Source organism: Camellia sinensis, chromosome 15 (assembly GCF_055761805.1).
Source record: "Camellia sinensis isolate YWXY chromosome 15, ASM5576180v1, whole genome shotgun sequence".
Taxonomy (NCBI): Eukaryota; Viridiplantae; Streptophyta; class Magnoliopsida; order Ericales; family Theaceae; genus Camellia; species Camellia sinensis.
In genome coordinates this window covers 133600298-133619139 of record NC_138975.1, presented here as the reverse complement: position 1 = coordinate 133619139, position 18842 = coordinate 133600298, and the positions used below count along the sequence as shown (strand labels likewise).

General features: G+C 34.7%; 1 protein-coding gene and 1 long non-coding RNA gene across 2 annotated transcripts; both read left to right on the top strand.

The window, feature by feature from the left end:
* The first annotated feature begins 3319 nt into the window (after positions 1 to 3319).
* On the top strand, positions 3320 to 14811 carry LOC114305418 (protein DNA-DAMAGE INDUCIBLE 1). Its single transcript, XM_082908592.1, has 8 exons — positions 3320 to 3413; positions 7899 to 8071; positions 11882 to 11944; positions 12029 to 12073; positions 12410 to 12495; positions 13730 to 13823; positions 14469 to 14561; positions 14657 to 14811. The coding sequence occupies exons 1-8, from the start codon at positions 3320 to 3322 to the stop codon at positions 14798 to 14800; spliced, it is 792 nt and encodes a 263-aa protein (XP_082764718.1). The 3' UTR covers positions 14801 to 14811.
* Positions 14812 to 14879: 68 nt separating this feature from the next.
* Positions 14880 to 16215, top strand: LOC145813499 (uncharacterized). The gene is made up of 2 exons (XR_014356615.1): positions 14880 to 14929; positions 15626 to 16215. It is a non-coding gene; the product is annotated as an uncharacterized LOC145813499 (long non-coding RNA).
* The last annotated feature ends 2627 nt before the right edge of the window (positions 16216 to 18842 follow it).

Genomic DNA, 18842 nt, shown 5'->3' with positions numbered 1-18842 from the left:
ATAATTAAAAATAAAAAAAAATTCAACTATTAATCTATTTATTATTATTATTATTATTATTATTATTATTATTATTATTATTATCATTATTAAAGAAACCATTTTTATTATTATAATTAAAATCATATAATTAATCTATTTCTATTTTTTAATATTATTATTATTATTATTAAAGAAACCAACCAATGGTTTCTCGAAAAACCAGCCCATGGTTTTGACTATTCAAAGCATTATCAATTTATCAAAACGTGTTGCCTCTGTGAGTTCACCCAGGAAAATCTCATTGTGGACTTGGCCTTCTTGTGCAAAAATCCTGCTCTCTGCCTCTCTCTCTCTACCTCACGTGTCTCTCTCTTGCTCAAGCTTTGCCATTGATGATCACAACTTCAAGCTGATTGATAATCTGTTGGTGATTGATGATCACAACGTCAAGCTTTGCCATGAGTTCACCAATGGTTTCTTTGTCTCTGTCTACCTCACGTGTCTCTCTCTCTCTTCTCTCTTGGTGATTTTGTTGATTTCTGATTATTATTGTTAAACTCGATGTATGGAAAAATAGAGAGAATGAAATATGTATTGATGATTGATATTATTGATTGATTTATGTAGTGTATATTACAATTGTATATATAGAAGAGAAGGTAGTAAGTGGTAGTGGTAGGTGTAGGTGGTAGTGGAGGTGGTAGGTGGAGTGGGTGGTAGTGGAGGTGGTAGGTGGATGGTAGTTTACATTTTACAATTTACATTTTACATTAACAGCCCCCCTCAAACTCAAGGAGGATAGGTACTAGCCAACTTGAGTTTGGAGAGAGTAACAAAACAGAAAAATAAGCTGACAATTAAAAATGGGATAGGAGACACTGTATGGTCGTGTCGAACCGTTGGTGAAGACACTGTATGGTCGTGTCAGACCGATGTAGAAGACAGTTTATGGGGTCACAGTTTACGGGGTCATGTCGGACTGTTGTAGCAGGACAGTTTACGAGGTCATGCCGGACCGATGTAGCAGACACTGTGTGGTCGTGTCAGACCGATGTAGAAGACAGTTTACGGGGTCATGCCGGACCGGTGTAGAAGGACAATTTACGAGGTCATGCCGGACCGATGTAGCAGGACAGTTTACGAGGTCATGCCGGACCGATGTAGCAGACACTGTGTGGTCGTGTCAAACCGATGTAGAAGACAGTTTACGGGGTCATGTCGGACCGTTGTAGCAGACACTGTGTGGTCGTGTCAGACCGATGTAGAAGACAGTTTACGGGGTTATGTCGGACCGTTGTAGAAGACAGTTTACGGGGTCATGTCGGACCGATGTAGAAGCTGACCGGAATCAATGTCGGGACAGTTTATGGGGTCATGCCGGATCGATGTAGCAGGTTGTGGTGGTGCACCAAGGGGGCGACTTAGGGAGTACGCCATGGGCGACTTATACATGATACTGTGTATAACCCCCCCTCAAACTCAAATAGGTGTGAAGATAGAAACCTATTTGAGGTTGAAACAAAGGGATTGATAAAGCTGACCGGTGTAGAAGACACTGTATGAGTGTGTATATAGGCTGCCCAAAAGATATACAGGGATATAAATATCGAGCCCTCAAAAGTCGTGCCCTCAAAAGGTGTGCCCGCACCCTCAAAAGGCGTGCCATCAAAAGGCGTGCCCAAATGCATCAAAAGGCGTGCCATGAAAAGGCGTGCCAGGTTGTCGGCGAGCGCCGAGCGGCGCAGGATGCGCGTGTCTGCCTTGGCTATATAACCAAGACGAAGGCAGAGGCTGAGGCAGAGGCAGAGACTGAGACAAAAAAAAAAACTGAGAGAAACATCTGAAAAACTCTTCGTGTTCTGAGAGATTCGTGTTCTGAGAGAGAAACTCTGTAATATTCTGTAACACTCTGTTGCCCAGAAAATGGCCTCTTCGTCCCGCCCTCTGCTTACTCTCTTTCCCGACCTCAACGAGTCCACAAGAGAGATAACTGGTGCGGTGTCCCGTGAACCTCAACCAAACACCACTGGGTTTGCTCCGTTGAACTTTCCGATGCAGTCGGTGGAGCAAAAAATGGTAGTGCAAACGGATGTGGAGGCTAATCAGTATACTTTGAAGGCATGTGTGGAGTCCATGACGGCGGTCACAAACTTGTCGCACCGGCTGCAGAGTAGGACAAATGAGGTGCAGCAATTAAACGCCCAACTGGCTCTGCTCCAACGCATGTATAAGGATGCGCGAGCAGAGATAAGCGTGCTAAGGGCAGAAAACAAGGAGCTGAAGCGGAAGGCCACCGTGATGTTCCGATTTGGAGGTCCACCATATGCTGTAGTGGAGGAGCAGGGAGGAGGCAACGGGCTTGGTGGACAAGGAAGTACTGAGACCGGACTGGCACGGGACACCCAAGATAAAAGTAAGAAGAAGAGACCTGCAGTAGAGTAGAGAAGGGAAAAGAAAAAGCCCACTGTGGGTGTGGTGGTTTTTGTTTGGTTTGTTTGTTTGTTTGTTTTTTTTTTTTTTTTTTTTGTGTGTGTAAAATGGTGATCGGGGTGAGCCCCGAGATGAATAAAATGAGTTTGGTGTGCAGTCCGCCTTCTTCTTCTTCTTTTTTTTTTTTTTTTAACAAATGAATATAATGCCAAGTGACCACTCACGCACGGTGATTACACCTTTTAAGCTAAAGCACAATACACATGGTCTGCTACCTTCACGAGTTACAAAGTCACCTCGATTTTTATCCCCATTGGCCTAGGTGGTTTTTTATTTTATGTGTGCTAAAATAAAATAAAAAAGAAAGAAAGTGGGGGTGGTGTGGTGTGTAAAGCGTGAATGGATGAGAGAGGAATAAAGTGTGTTTCAAAAAAAGAATGAGAGAGAGAGAGAGAGTGGGTGGAGTAAAAATATTAAAAATGTTTGAGTGGGTGATATGATATGTTTAGCCAGAGAGAAGGCATGGGGGTTGTTGTCCATTGTGGAGGACAAACATCAGATCGAGGATTGCGACGGCCCTGAGCTTGGAGTCGTCCAAATCGCACTTGGTGGAACCGTCGACGCCGCAGACAACGTCGAGAAGCTTGTGGCATCCTTCAGGTATGAAGGCAGCGACGGAGAGAGAGAGGCCGGTCTGAAGCACCCAGAGTCCCTGAAGGCAGAGGGAAGCCCCAAGGGCGAGGTCGGCGACGAAGAGCCTGGGGTGGCAGGATGAGGGTGTGTGGCTCACCGGAGATGTACTAGTGCTAGTGGAACTAGCGCTAGCAGGATAAACGCAACCAGTAGAGCTGTCTTTGAGTGAAATGGAGAAGAAGATGATGGTGAGATGAAAAGGTTGGCGCCGGTGATGGCGATGCACCAGCGACGGCGAATCACGACGGTGATGGTTGGTGGTACAGGAGGGAAGGCAGCATCGCTGGAGGAGCGACGTGATGAGGACAGTCAGCGGCCAGGGTTGAAATTGGGGGCGATTCGGCGTCGGAGATCCTTGTGGTCCTGGCCGAACATGTAGATGAGATTATGGTGATATATCTATCGATCTTCTCTCTCTAGAAATCGAGAAAGAAGACGGACGCGAGGAGTGAAATGAGGGACAGTGTACAGTGGCGGAGCTTTGTTGGAGAAAAAAAACAAGCTGGGTTTTGCCCTAGAAAAGAGAGTTGCCGAGAGAGAGAGCAGCGGAGTGAAGGTATGGGTAGAGGTCCGGCGGGCGGCCAAGGCGAGGCTGCCGCCCGCCGGTGAAGCAGAATTATTAGCTTCTCAACCTTGCTCTGATACCATGTTAAACTCGATGTATGGAAAAATAGAGAGAATGAAATATGTATTGATGATTGATATTATTGATTGATTTATGTAGTGTATATTACAACTGTATATATAGAAGAGAAGGTAGTAGGTGGTAGTGGTAGGTGTAGGTGGTAGTGGAGGTGGTAGGTGGAGTGGGTGGTAGTGGAGGTAGTAGGTGGATGGTAGTTTACATTTTACAATTTACATTTTACATTAACAATTATTTTGTTGATTTTGAGAACTTGTTTGATGATTTTGTGAATTTGTTGAACTTTTTTGTTATTATTTTTTTATATTTGTAAATTTGGAAATTTGTTCAAAAAAATTTAAAGCAGTTGAATTTTTTTTTGTTTGATGATCTGTTTTGGAAATTTTTCAAAAAAATTTATTTCTGTTTCATGATCTTTTTTGAATTTTTTGAGTGTGGATAAAGATTTGGAGGAGGGATCTGTTTTCTCTGTTTGATGATATGGTGAATAGTATGATCATTTACATTGTAATCTCAAGGGCTTCTTTTTTCAATACCAAGTCTCAGGAGGAATTGTTAATTCGTTGGTTTGAGGGGATTCATTGTCCGTTCGGACTATGACTCCGATGTACATTGCCAAAACAAACAGAAGGTATATATACTGTTCATCATTCATAGTCCACTCTGGACTATGAAAGAGGAAAACAAACGAGGCCATAATCCTGTAGTTTGTCCCTTGTATCAGTTTGACACTTGTAATTATAGTTGTGTAGTTTTAATTAGGGTGAATCACACTAACATCCCTACAATTTAAATTTTGTGTCATTTTAATTCTTAACTTTCTAATTGTGATATATTTGATTTTAAATTTTAAATTTTATTTTAAATAAGAACAATTGAGATACTATTGCTCAATTTTAAGGGTAAAGTTGTCAATTTGATAAAATATAAACTAATTTGACAAAAATAAATGTCAAAAAAATATTTTTAAATTTTTAAAAATTATTTCTACCCACTAAAGATAAAATTATATGAAATTAATAATTTTTTTAGGTATTTATTTATTTATTTATTTGATCAAATTAATTTTTATTATATGTTTGGATGATAATCATGTAATGGGTGGTTATTTTTATTTTCATTAAATTAGTTTCTATTTTTTCAAAAGTCAAACACGGCAAAAACTTTGATATCATTATTAAACCAATCCATTAAATCAAAAAGTCTAAAACTAAAAACATTTTATATATTAAATATATCGATTACATATTAAAATCTTAACAATCATCCATTATTTGATCATCATCCAAACACATAATAAAAATTAATTTGATAAAATAAATAAATGTCTAAAAGATTTTTTAATTTTACATATTATCTTTGGTGGGTATAAATTATTTTTTAAAATTCAAAAATATTTTTTTAATATTTATTTTTGTTAAATTAGTTTATAGTTTATCAAACTAATGACTTTGTCCTTAAAATTGAGCAATAGTATTTTTAATTGTCCTTATTTGAAACAAGATTTAAAATTTAGAGTCATGTGTTACAATTGAAAAATCAGAGACAAAAGTGACACGTGTCCCAAACTACAAAAAAAATGTTGGTTCGCCCTTTTAATTATGTCAATTTTATTCTTGAATTTTTTAAATTGTGTTAATTCAATTCAATTGATAACACCTCATTAAAAATTAAACTCCGTTTGGGAAGTGGGTTGGCTTTTTGGCTTTTTGACTTTTTTGGCTATTTTAGCCTGGGCTAAAAAGTTTGGTTTGGGAAGGGCTTTTTGGCTTTTTGGCTTTTTTGGCTTTTTTTGTGAGAGAAGAATGTAATGATTATGGGTTGGATGTGATATTTTGTTTTTTGTGGCTAAAATAGCCTATTTTGTTTTTTGTGGCTAAAATAGCCAAAAAAGCCCCGTTTAGCTCTTGCCAAACAGAGGCTTAAAATAGTCCATTTATTTTTCTTAAAATGATTGAAAAGTTCACATCCAATTTCAAATCATCAATTTCCTTTTGAATGGATCATTATACCTTTGATTTTTTAATCAATGTTACCAATTTCATTGAGTTGACATAATATAAAAAATTAAGGGATAAAATTGATATAGTCCAAATTATAGAGGTTCAATTGACATAAAAAGTAAATTGTATGAATTAGATTTTTTATATTATAGACAAATGAAGTGTTACATCCTTCCTATTTTTATCTATTTTTTTTTATAGTCTTTTTAACTACTCCATTCCAAAAGAATTTGATCAACTTTTCATTTTGTCTCTCTTGCCTTTCTCTCACTGCAAGCTTTCTCTCAAAATATTGTGGTAAATGGTAATCACTGGCAATGCAAAATTTGTAATTTATATTTAATTATGTAATTATAGATATTTAATTAATTTTTTTTTTTTATAAATAATTTAGTCGACGTGTCAAACAAAATCAACTATTTGAATAATAAAAATAATCTTCAGTAAGTCGCACCTCAAGGCAAAGCAATTCCTGTTGGGCCTTAGCCACAACGGAGACTAAACTTCATCACGAGAGATGGCTTGATACGATTAGAATAACTATGGATTTAGCTATCTCTCCAATTTGGGATTCTTTTTTTTTTTTTGAAATACATATTTTTTATTTCAGTAAAATTTTAAATTTTTGAGTTTTTTTATTTTTATTTTTATTTTGTTATTTTTATGACCATCTAACTTAAACAATCCTAAAATTTTTGAATAATTTAAAAAACGTCCACTAAAAATGAAAATACGTTGAAAAAAGAAAGAAAGTAACTTATGAGCTAGACTCAAAGGAAGCCAGCTTTTGGCCAAATAAACTATTTTGTCTTTTGGTTTATTTTAGATTTTTAAAAAAAAATTAATGTGTGACAAATTACAGAATAATTCTTTAAACTTATTATAAATAAATTCATTTATAAGTCAATGACAAAAAAGCCGTTTAGCAAGAAATGCAAGAAAAAATTTTGAAAACTGTATTTATACAAAAATTATCACAAAAATGATATGACAATTTTCATGAGTTTTTATTTTAAATAAAGCATTGACATTGAACCATATTATTCAGTATAATTTTTTTGTTTATATATAAAAAAATAAAAATAAAAATAAAAAAGAAAGGGAAAATGATCAATTATCTAGTTGATGACACATATTGAGGCAGTGACTCATTGGCTACATGGTCCTGCCCTGTGATGGGGACATAGAATATGTACTTTTTTTTAATTTTTTTTAATTTTTAACGTTGTGTTTATTTGGAGGATTTAAAGAGGAATTTAGAAAGAGAAAGTGAAAAATTAGGTAAAATGTAAATAAAATATACCAGCAATTCACCTAGTTTCACACACTTTTTTTTTTCCCTTTTCAAATTCCTACTCAAATCCCTTAACCAAACACAGCATAAAAGTGTAAGGTATTCCACACATACTCGAAAATATATATATAGTACCACCTAATACTGTCAATCAAAAGCCAAAACAATTGGTATAGTTTGTAGATTTATTATAGGGATTGCAAATCACTTTTATAAAAGAAGAATGTACCAAGTAGCATATATAGCATGCGTTTATGCTGCTCTTACTTTAAGCATAGCATAATATATTGATGTGTATATATATAGGACCACCTAATAATGTCAATCAAAAGCCCGAACTATTGATATAGTTTGTAGATTTATTATAGGGATTGCAAATCACTTTTTTAAAAGAAGAATGTACCAAGTAGCGCATACAGCATGCGGTTTTGCTGCTGTTACTTTAAGCATAGGATAATATATTGATGTGTTTTGGAAACAAGAAATTTTGTTATTCTTCTAGATTTTTTTTTTTTTTTTTGGGGGGGAGGTTCAAAACATTCAAATAGCGTTTCTGTTAAGTTTGAATTTGAAAGAATTGTTTAAGTATGTGTGATTCATTACGGGTTTTGTTTCGATAATTTAAATAGTTTATTTTATTGTATCTTCTGTATATATCTAGTCGATCCGATAATCGTAATCTTTTTCATTTTATTGCACTTGTGTTATAAAAAAAAAAAAGGAAAACTTACCAACAAGTCACATATACAAAGTTTAAGGGCCATCTAATTCTCAAACAAAACGCTTGTACCAATTAGTCCTACACATTTTTAATTGTTACCAAAAAATCCTATTTTTTTTTTTAAATTTACAGATACTGTTATATCTTATTACCATTGGACTTTCGTCAAACGGTCAACGGAGACTCGTCGGAATGTTCAACATCACTGGAAGTCGTCGGAGTATTGCCGGAAAGTCGCCAGAGTATCGCCGGAAGTTCACCGGAGTGTTAAGAACGTTAATGGAAGTCGCCGGAATATTCAGAACGTTCACTGGACGTTAAGAACATCACTGGAGACTCACCAAAATGTCTAGAATATTGCCGAAAAAAAAATAAATGAAGAAATTAGAGAAAAAAAACATAGCAAAATGTGTTAAATATTGATAAACTAAAAGAAAAAAAAAATGAAACGACAAAAAACAACAACAATGGAAAAAATATATGCTATTTTTTAATTTTTGTAACGTTTAAGCAAATAATCTCCAATATTGATCAGACTGAAAAGTAAGTTTTGAAACTGTAAAATGTTACAGTTTCAAAGAAAAAATCTATTAAGCATTTATCCTTATTAATCAAACTGAAAAATATGTTATGAAATTGTAAAATTTTACAGTTCTAAAGAATATTATGAAACTGTAAAATTTTACAGTTTTATACTATGATTCATTCTAGCACCAAAAAAATTTGAAACTGTAAAATTTTACAGTTTTCACCGCCTGTAACTAAAACTCGAAAACTAATTATTCAGAACTTGAAAATTTTCTCTATTAGAACAGAAAAAAAGAAGTGTAAAACAGAGAAAATGTAGAAAAAAATAAGAGATCGAAGGAGAGAGACGGATATAGAGAGAGGATTGTACTTCGATAACTATTTTTTGTTTAGATCTAGCCAAATCTGATATAGATCTACATCAGATCTAAGTAAATCTACTCATATTTAAAGAAGATGAGAGAAAAATGTAGAAAGACGGTGAGGGTGAAGTCACGAGTTGAGGGTGAAGTCACGAGTTGATTTCGATGGTTGGTGGTTACCGGTGAACCTCGATCAATGGAGAAAGACGTGATCACCAGTCGTCGTCCATGATAAAGAAGATGAGAGAAAAATGTAGAAAAAAAAGAGAGAGAGGAAAGCGTAAGAGTGAGGCAAAAAGCAGAGAGAGAGGGGAAAGTAAGACTTTTGGGTCTACTCAAAAAGTTGTTGGATTAAATAGTATCAACATATTTCAAATACGACCTGTAAGTAATTTCCCTATAAAAAAATGGAGAATCTATTTTCAAAAACACACTCATCATCCATTTTTTTAAAAACAAATGTAATAAAATAAAAAAAATTACAATTATCGGATTAATCTAATTTTTTTAATAAATAATATAAAATAAATAATTTAAATTCTCAAAACGAGACCTATAATGAATCCCATGAAGCTAAACAATTTTCTTACATTTATATTTAAACCTGATAAAATCCAAATCTTTCTTGAAAATATCTATGAGAGGTTCAACTTTCTTGCCCCACTTTATGCTGCCATTACTTGTTACTTGCATGCCTAACTAGGAATTTCCTTTGGGGCTGTGATCTTTCTTTGAAACTAGTAAAAGATTTGAAAAATAATGAACATATCTTTACGCCTCCCTCAACTTTATGTCTCTTCCCAAAATCTGATAGTTATTCGTCAAAGAAGATACTTAAAATATTTTAAATATCATTTAAAAAAAAAATTAATTTCTTTTGTATAAGAATGACATTTTAAGGGTATTTAACATTAAATAACCCTCATTTTTGAAAAAAATAAGTTACCATCGAAGAGTACAAATGGCATTGTAGTACAAAAAAGGCACTCAATCAGTCTGCCAAAATGTGATATTTTTCTATACTGGATGCCTTTTTGGCTGATTGATTTTTTTGTCTAAAATTTACAAATTTTTCTACTTTTTAAATGTCAAATTATTAAATACTTAGGTGAAATTGGATCATATGGTTGTTGAGTGAAAAAAAAAAATTTACACTATTGAAACATGATCACTAAAGAATGACACACTACAGGAAAAATGGTCTACAGCAACGTTTTTTTTTGTGGCGTTTAGGGAAACGCCACTATAAATTAACGAAACACAACGTTTTGAAAAAACGTTGTGTCTGATCTCAGTGAAACGGCGCCGTATTGGGTCAATGTATTGACCGTCAAAAACCTCCGTCTGTTTGAACTCAGTCTCTCTTTCTCAGTCTCTACCACAACTCAGTTTCCCTCTCTTTCAAAACCCTCGATTTGAAGCTCTCACTCTCTCTCGCTCAGTTTCAAACACACTCTCGCGCTCGCTCGCTCGCTCAATTTCTCATTCTCAACCCTCGATTTGCTCGATTGCAGATCCAAAACCCTCGATGGTTTGCGCTTCATCGATCTCTGTCGCTCGCAATCGAACTCTCTAGCTATTCTTCATCGATCTCTATCGCTCGAGGGCTTTGCTCTAGCTGTTCTTCATCGAACTCGAACTCGATCTGTTCTTCATCAAATCGATCCATTCTGTTCTTCATCAAATCGATATGTTCTTCATCAAATCGCAGATCCAAAAGCCAAAATCGATCTGTTCTAGCATATCTCTCTTGCTCTTATATCAGGTACATTTTTCATTCTCTACTTTCTCATTGTCAAATCTGCTGATCTATTATACTTTCTCTGTAATTTTTTCGTTCTTTAGTTTAAAAAATTTGGATTTTATTTACTTAAAATGTTTGTAATTGCCGAAGTTGTAGTGGATTCTATTTACTTAAAATGTTTGTTTGTTTGTAATTTTAATTTGGATGTAGGAGACAATAGGTCACTTGATCAAATTCCTATTGCTTGCAAAGATGCAGTAGCAATTTTGTTTATGTTTGATCTTACTAGCCGGTGTACTCTAAATAGCTATGTTAATTATTTCATCATTAAATCAATACTCCTTTTAATAGTGATACATACATAGTTTTAAGTTTAAAGAACCACTAATTTGATATAATTTATAATATCAAATAGGGTGACATAACAGTAGTCAACATTATTGATTGATGCCAAGCATGTGTAACATTATGATTTTGAATTTCTAATGTTTATCACAATTTTACTATGAAAGTTAATAAAATCCATTGAACTATGTATACATTTTATCAAGCTACTCAGGATTGAATTTGGAACTTAGAATTTAGACTGGACAAGGTGTGTGAAGGTCAGCCAGTACATATGTTATACATTGAAATTCAGAAGTTTAAGCTCTACCGAATGAAAGAAGAAATATTGCGCTTAATCATCTAAGTCTCTCTCTATCTCTCTCTCTCTCCCCACCTTAAATGGCAGCAGAAGGCATGGTTTATGGCTTAGGAAAATTTTTAAGGCCCTATTTGGACCTCGAATTTTGAATTTGTGAAAAAAAAAACTTGTACTTCATTTTTCTTTATTTTATTTTATAAACCCAAAGTTCAAACGTAACCGAAATATGAAATTGTAAACAGAGGTTTAAAGCAGATGAAGATACAAGTTTATAACTAAATTTAGTTTGAGTTAGAGCTCAAGGTATGAGTTTGCGACTTAGTATGAAATTGTAACCAGGGGTGTAAAAATTTATTTTAAAACTCATACTAAATTTCTTATTAGTAGACATAAAGGTTTGAGTTTCACGCGTATTCAGTAATTTGGATCTTATTATCTTTGTGTAGTGGTAAAAATTAATAAATAAATAAAATGTAGCGAGAAACTCATTTACTATAGCATCATTCATTTTATATTTCCCAAAATATTGGCTCAATCGAATATCAAGCTACTCAGGATTGAATACCCTGAGCCAACATATGTGCTTATTTATTTATTATTTTTTATATTTCAAAAATAAGCTTGTCATTTTTGTGCTAGAAATTGTATTTGGCAGACTAGGAGTACTTTCCTTAAATATGTATCTGAAACCCAGACAGTAATATAAACATTTTACAAGAAATTACCACTGATTGTGTTACTTATCTTGTTAGTTTTTTTCCCCCTTCCTTCTATTTGTTCTCTCAAATAACTACTTTCCCTTTGGTTCTTTGCATTGTTTTTAAATGGTTTGCAGAAAGGTATTGATGAGAACTGGGCAGCTGCTCTTGAACACAATCCTGAAGCTTTTGCAAGGGTGGTATGTGTAATTGACTGCCACATGTAAAAACTGTACTTATTTTTTCTTGGTAAATGAGTTTTAAATTATTTTTGAACTTTTCAGGTCATGTTATATGTTGACATGGAAGTCAATGGTGTCCCTTTGAAGGTAGTAACAAGGGAAATAGCATGGTTTGCTTCCATGCTTTTCTATATTTTTTATCGTTACACTTGTTTTTAATTCTACATGCAGTAACAGCCCTGTGTTTCTTGTATTGCCTGCTAAACATTTTTTTTTTCCCCCTCTCTTGGAACATGCTTACTTGGTCTTTAATGCAGTTGTTAAGTACTGTGCTCTATGTTGTTTTTCTTGCACAATCCAATGATTAATTGTTGCAGATAGCTTACAGTTCAAGTTTAGAAGTTTGAGTCGGTGATGTTGAGTATTGTAGCTTGTTACTTTGTATTTTAAAATCCTCTTCCTTGTTGCTTTGATTGATTGTAGACTTTTTGCTTCACTTCCTTTCAAGCGTTCGTTGATAGTGGTGCTCAGTCAACAATCATATCTAAAAGCTGCGCTGAGCACTGTGGGTAAGTTCTATTTATTGCACTTAGTTCTAAACAATTATACCTTGCTTCCTTAGAAAGATTAGTAATGCACATTAACATACAAAAACCTGCGCGTGCTTGAACTACCTGTAGATGCATGCAAACACCTGATTAATATTTGACTTTTGTACTTGTGTAGAACAATTCTAAATGAGCAACCAATCCATTTCATTCCTATCGAATTGGCATCTCTTCCATGTGTTCTTAGTTTGTTTTGCGTTATTTTAGGGTAGGCCAAATGGCAATGTGGTGTGAATATGAATCATGGAGTAGAATGACAATGTGGCAGGGATATGAATCATTGACATTACCCATGTCCATTACATAGATGAACCTCTCTGAAATTAGTGGTTATAACTTATAGCTTATTTATGTGATTGCTCAAGTTAAGGTAGTGTCTGGTGTGCAAATTTATGTGATTTCTGTGAGTCTGTGCCGTTGTCTTATTGATATAATTCGAAAGATGGTTGACCCAGAGGAAATGTGAAGTGAAGTTTTCATTGTTGTAACTTGTTTGGAAGAGATCTTTCTATGGCTATTGCACACATTTTTCAGTTGGTAACTAGGTAAGATGGAGTTGAATAATGCCATTCGTGTTTTAATACATTATAGTTGGGTAACCGGCTTAAGCTAGCTACTACTTGTATTTTTTTGTTTCCTCCATTCGTAAAGATTGTCATCCTGGTATTTGAGTTTTGGATCTTCATGTGTTCACTTAATCCAAGGCCTTATTTATTTATACAATAATGTGGTGAAAGGTATTCTTGCAACTCGAGAGTGGGAATTTGGAAAGTAACGACTTGAATACTTAACAAACAGTTGACTATATAAGAGACCTTGAGACTTTGTTTGCTTCAAGATTATGAAACAGCATGTAGGAAATTACATAATGTTTTAGCTGAAGAATTCAGTACAGTGCAAACAAGCCTTGTAAATGGGGAAAAGGGCCAAGCCCTGGTTCAACACACATCTTTTCTACCTAAAAACTGCAAACAAGCTAAAGAATCCAAGAGCTCCAATAGAGACAATCTTCTAAATTTTCTTGATCTTGATGACTGATAGAAACTTTTGTCCTATGCACTTCTGTGGGCATAGATTGTTAGTGATACATGTTATTCATTTTGTCATGATCATTGTTTTCTACTTTGTCTACACTATAGTATGTTTAAGATCTAAGTGAAGAAAGGCTTATTGTCATTGATACATCCTCTTGCAGATTGTTGAGGCTTATGGATCAACGTTATAAAGGCATTGCTTATGGGGTTGGTCAATCGGAGATATTAGGTCGGATTCATGTTGCTCCAACCAAGGTAATGCCCATACCAGTTTTCTAGGGAAGTTGCTTTGTCGCCTTTGATTTTCTGATCAGTAGGCCTCTATGTCTGCATGTGCATGCACGCCTACTTGTGTGTATGGATAATCTGATGTGTTTTGCTTTTCTATTGTTATACTTCTCTCAAAGCACATTTAAATGTGAAAATGGAGAGCATGTTTGACACCTATTGACTTCTTGTTATTCAAATGTTTCATAATTTACTGATTGGGAAATATTTGAGTACTTGGTTTAGTGACAATCTATATTTTGTTGTTGTCTGCAATTCATGTGTCATCTTCAGTAGTTGGAGGTTCTCCTCTTTTTCCTTACTCCATGCTTTGTATGTTGTGTGTGTGTAAGCAAGGTGTGGAAAAATATTGTGCTTACCTTTAGCTTGTAATTACAGGGAAGCACATCTCTCATTTGTGCACTCTTAGCCTTACAGGTTATTATTAGTCTGAAATATGTTGATGAATATATGACATGTATCTGATTTCTCTTTAAAAAAAATTCTTTACTATGCGAGATGAAAGTTTAGTATCTCTTTTTTGTATTATTGTAAACTTGTATGCTAACATTTTATCTTTGTTTCTTTCTTCTTTCTTCTTTTTTTTTTTTTTTAAAAAAAAAACATTTTTAGGTTGGGAATGTGTTTTACCCTTGTTCCTTCGTGGTTTTGGATTCTCCTAATATGGATTTCCTTTTTGGGCTGGATATGCTTCGTAAGCACCAGGTAACATGGTTATTCTTTCAAGCTGTTTAAATTTATGACTTTCTCCAAAATCTAGAGTGGTTAAATAGTTAGTTCTAAATAGCTACTGGTTGCAGTGCGTAATTGATTTGAAGGAGAATGTCTTGAGAGTTGGTGGAGGAGAGGTTTCAGTACCCTTTTTGCAAGGTTGTTTTGTGTTTCCCACACTATCTGCACTACTTGCGTTATTTAATTTTTCACTAGTGGTTAATTTCCATTGAATTGATTTGTTTGTCTGTGATTTCTGGATTTTTTGAAAAGCTTAAATTTTGGATTTATTTCAAAACAATTTCATTCCAACTAATTTTCTGGATGAAGTTGCAAAGCAAGCCTCAAGCTCTGGAGCACAGGTAGGGATATTCCTGACCATGTGCTTTCACTAAACGGATTATACTCTGATAATTGCACTGTGTGATGGTTTGTTGAGAAGATACATAAAAATGATGTGGAAAACAGGCAGGGAAAACAACAAAGGAAAATTTGTTGAGAAGTTCATTTTTAAGGGGTATATAGCATTCAGTTAGAAACTTCTCTTAAAGTTTTTATTGATGATGTTAACATTTTTTTTTCATTATCTTTGTCAGTCAGAAACTACTATTCTAAAAGTAGTGTGCCTTTAATCTTAGTTATTATCTTTGTTTCCATTTAACTGTCGTGATCCCATTTTGTATTGGAACTCTGTATCAAAATTTTGTTCGTTGATTATACTATCGTAGACTAAAAAAAAAAAATGATTTAGATTATTAAGATAACTTATAATGAATTACATGGGCATGAATAGTACAATTCATTCCATAGATATGTGCAGGAGATTGAAGGATGTTACAAGTGATTGGCATTTCCCATTTTTTGCGGTTATATCAACCATTTGCTTGGTGGATTTAGACAACTGTGACATGTTGCTCCCCTTTTTTCATGGTTGTTGGTGCAGAGGACATGCACCATCGCAGTGAACTATTGGAATTACGAATTTGACGCTTCTTCCTTTTTCTTGCTTTGACTTAAAAAAAGGAGTATAAGAATCTAACGCACATGTTATCTTGTAGGGTATGATATGCAGTTCGATGTAAAATATGCTTACTTCAACTTCTTACAATCAATTCCTCACCCATCATCCCATGGTCTGACACCGCATGAAATGGGATTTGTTGGATCATCCTCAGATACATCTATTTGCTATTTAGGAGATGAACCAGATATCAATGCTATGGAGAGGGTGAATGTGGCTGAAAACAGAGGTGACAGTGACGAAGAATGAATAATGATGTGTTAATGAAGGTGGTTTGATCTTTTGAGGAGCTCTTTGGTGAGAAGATGCAGAGTGTAGAACAGAGAAAAAGCCGGAGCATCTTCTATGTTTGTATCATTGAACTTTTGAATAGGTTTTGGGGAATTTTGCCTGCTGGTTGAAGATATGGTGACAGAACTATCTCTTAGTATTCTCAGTAAGTTGGGTCTCTTCAAATATTTTTTTGTAGAGTTCTTATTGTCTGTGGGAGAGACTGCTGCTAAAGTAGGTTCAATGAACGAGGCTCCCGCTAAAGAATGGCTTGAGAAGAGCAAGATGTTTTGATGTTCTTTGAAGTACCAAAAGTGACAGCTATGTTTTGATTGGAAATTGGTGGATTTATTTTCACTTTGTGACTTCTATTTTTGTATATTTATTTTTCTTAAATGAAGAACCAAACAAAAGAAAAAGAGGGAATAATAACAATACCCGCAGATTGCTTGGTCTTAGTAATCACATAACTCTGTAATATCAATTTTCAACAAAATTTATGATCAATGATTGAATCACAATGACCATCACGTTATATTTACTCTTTTTTATATATATTTTGAATGGATTTATTTTACCATCCAAAATGGTATTTTATTTTATATTCTTGCATCAGCAGCAGGAACCCCCCACCCAAAAAAACAAAAAAAGAAAAAGGAAAAAAGTGAAAAAACGCCACAAAATGACGTCATTGTTGGGAGTAGCACAAATTAAAAAAATAAAAAACGCCACTAAATGACGTCATTGTGACGTCACACGTTAATTTGGGACGGAGGATAAGACGGTCGTCAAAGATTTTACGGCGCCGTCTAATATTTTTAGCGACGTTTTTTAAACGTTGGGTAGCTATTGCGGCGGCCCTATCAGCGGCGAAAGTTTTACACGCCACTGTAAGATATTACGGCGTTTTTCAGGCTTTTCGCAGCGTTTTTAAAACGCCGCTAAAGAACGAATTTCCTGCAGTGACATTTTGATAAAATTTGGATTTACACTAATCAAGAGCATCTCTTTTTTTTTATCAGCAAAGAAAAATTTCATTAACAGCAAGAAATTAAAAGTACAGGAAGATGACATGCATCGAGAGAGCATCTCTGATAGTGTGTTATTCTTGATTTCAAATTATGACAATGAATTGCTTCATTCCATGCCAAATTACAACAATATCAAAATTTAATAAGAATTCTTATTTATGTCTACTTTGTAATAAAGCCTACACATGACATTTTATAATTTAAAAATGATATTTACACTATTAAATTATGCATTTTAAAACAATAGTTGTTCAAAACTTAATTAGCATTAACATTTCTATTTTAGCAACAATCATTCTAGATGATCTAAGGCTATCTGTTCAGCAACATACACAACTTGGACAACTAATAATATTAATGAGTAAAAGACAAAAGGCCATATAAGCATGAAGTGGACTTGCAGAGTTATACTTGGTTAGTCAATCTCGTTAAAATCAAAATAAAAAATGTAAAAAAAAGAAAAGAAAAAAAGATATGTGTCTGTGTGAGAAGAAAATATTTTCCGTTCTTCGTACTCCTTCAATCTAAGTTTCACTTAGCCTTGCTTAACCTGAGAATAGAAAGACGGTGAGCTGCACGGTGGTGTGTTGCCGGATAAACCCTCCGATGATCACGTTAGTACACTTTGAGAAGAAGAAGAATGAAGGGAGCACCGTAGAAAGAGAGAGAATTGGAAATTCTTTCAGGTTGCTTGCATCTAACGTTTGCATGCTTCTCCTTTTCAAGGCTGGCCATGCAGTCTCAGAGATTGTGAACGCACTACCTTTGCTATCCTTCTCTGGGCAGATGGCTGTGCTTCTCCCTACCTTTCTTACACATGTAGAGACCAAAATCTCAAAACAGTGTTTGTCAAATCGCCAAATAGTATTGATGCATACTAGGAGTGGATTTCCCTCTTTTTACCATTGGTCCAAGTGGCGTACACAACCGGGCTATTACTCGGAAAGACAGACATTATGATGGACAGCTACAGCCAAGCAAAATCAAACCGATCTATCAAAGCCGACAAGCAGCAAGATGTGCCGTTCGACATCTCGGCATCACACCGCGTCGTCCGGCATCTCAGCCTCACATCGCCTATCTTTACATTCGCGGTCCGAGCCACCTATAACTTGGTCAAATACAACCGCAGTCCGGTCTGTGGGCCTGCTCGTCCAAGCTCGGCTTAATACCAAATCCACATGGGCCAAGCTCGGTTTGACAACGTGTTCTGTCTCAGCTCGGCCAAGTATATCACAGATAATCCTAACTTGATGTTTCGCCATACTCAGCATGGATCCAATTTGGTCTCAGCGCCCTAAGCTCTCCCTTTGAGGCCCAACACCATGTTTAGTATTGGTATAGCTCGGCCAATCGTTCGGCGCAAATCTCCATCTTAGTGTCAATTATTAAGACTTCAATAAGATCTGTCCAACAATAACTTCTTAGAAATGTACAATACTTAAATGTATGAAATTTTAGAATTTTCAAAGAGAAGATTAATTTTTTATTAATTAATAAGCATCTTGTACTTCATAAAAATTGAGAACTATATAATTCTTAGTTAAGGACCATCTTAATCAACTTTGAGGCATTAAAGATATAGTTCAAAACTAGAATGATTATCATAAGAGATTCACTTTTTAACAAGGGTTTGAATTTTAGAAAGTGTTACTCAAAAAATAAAAAAATAAAAAAAAATCCAAAAAAGTTTCATTTCAGTAAATGACTTTTGGGACACATTAAGGTTATTAGGAAAAATACACATAAGAGCATTCACAGTGGAACTGTTAGAACATGTGTTAATATCAGTTGTTATTTTTTAGCTAGTCATTTTTTGTTTTTGTTCTCACAATGGAACTGCTAGTAGATGTGTTAAACTTATCAGTTGTTAACTTGTGTTAACTTGTTTGTTATCTGCAGCGAGCGTTTTAGCATGCGAAGGAGAACCTTTTTTTGGTCTTACCGTTTGAC

What these genes read in the sequence shown, in the direction of transcription:
- LOC114305418 (XM_082908592.1), top strand. Translation starts at nt 3,320, where the DNA reads ATGGCGATGCACCAGCGACGGCGAATCACGACGGTGATGGTTGGTGGT. An exon ending in GGAGCGACGTGATGAGGACA is followed by an intron (nt 3,414 to 7,898) that starts GTCAGCGGCCAG and finishes TTAAATTTACAG; the next exon opens with ATACTGTTATATCTTATTAC. An exon ending in ATATGCTTCGTAAGCACCAG is followed by an intron (nt 14,562 to 14,656) that starts GTAACATGGTTA and finishes TACTGGTTGCAG; the next exon opens with TGCGTAATTGATTTGAAGGA.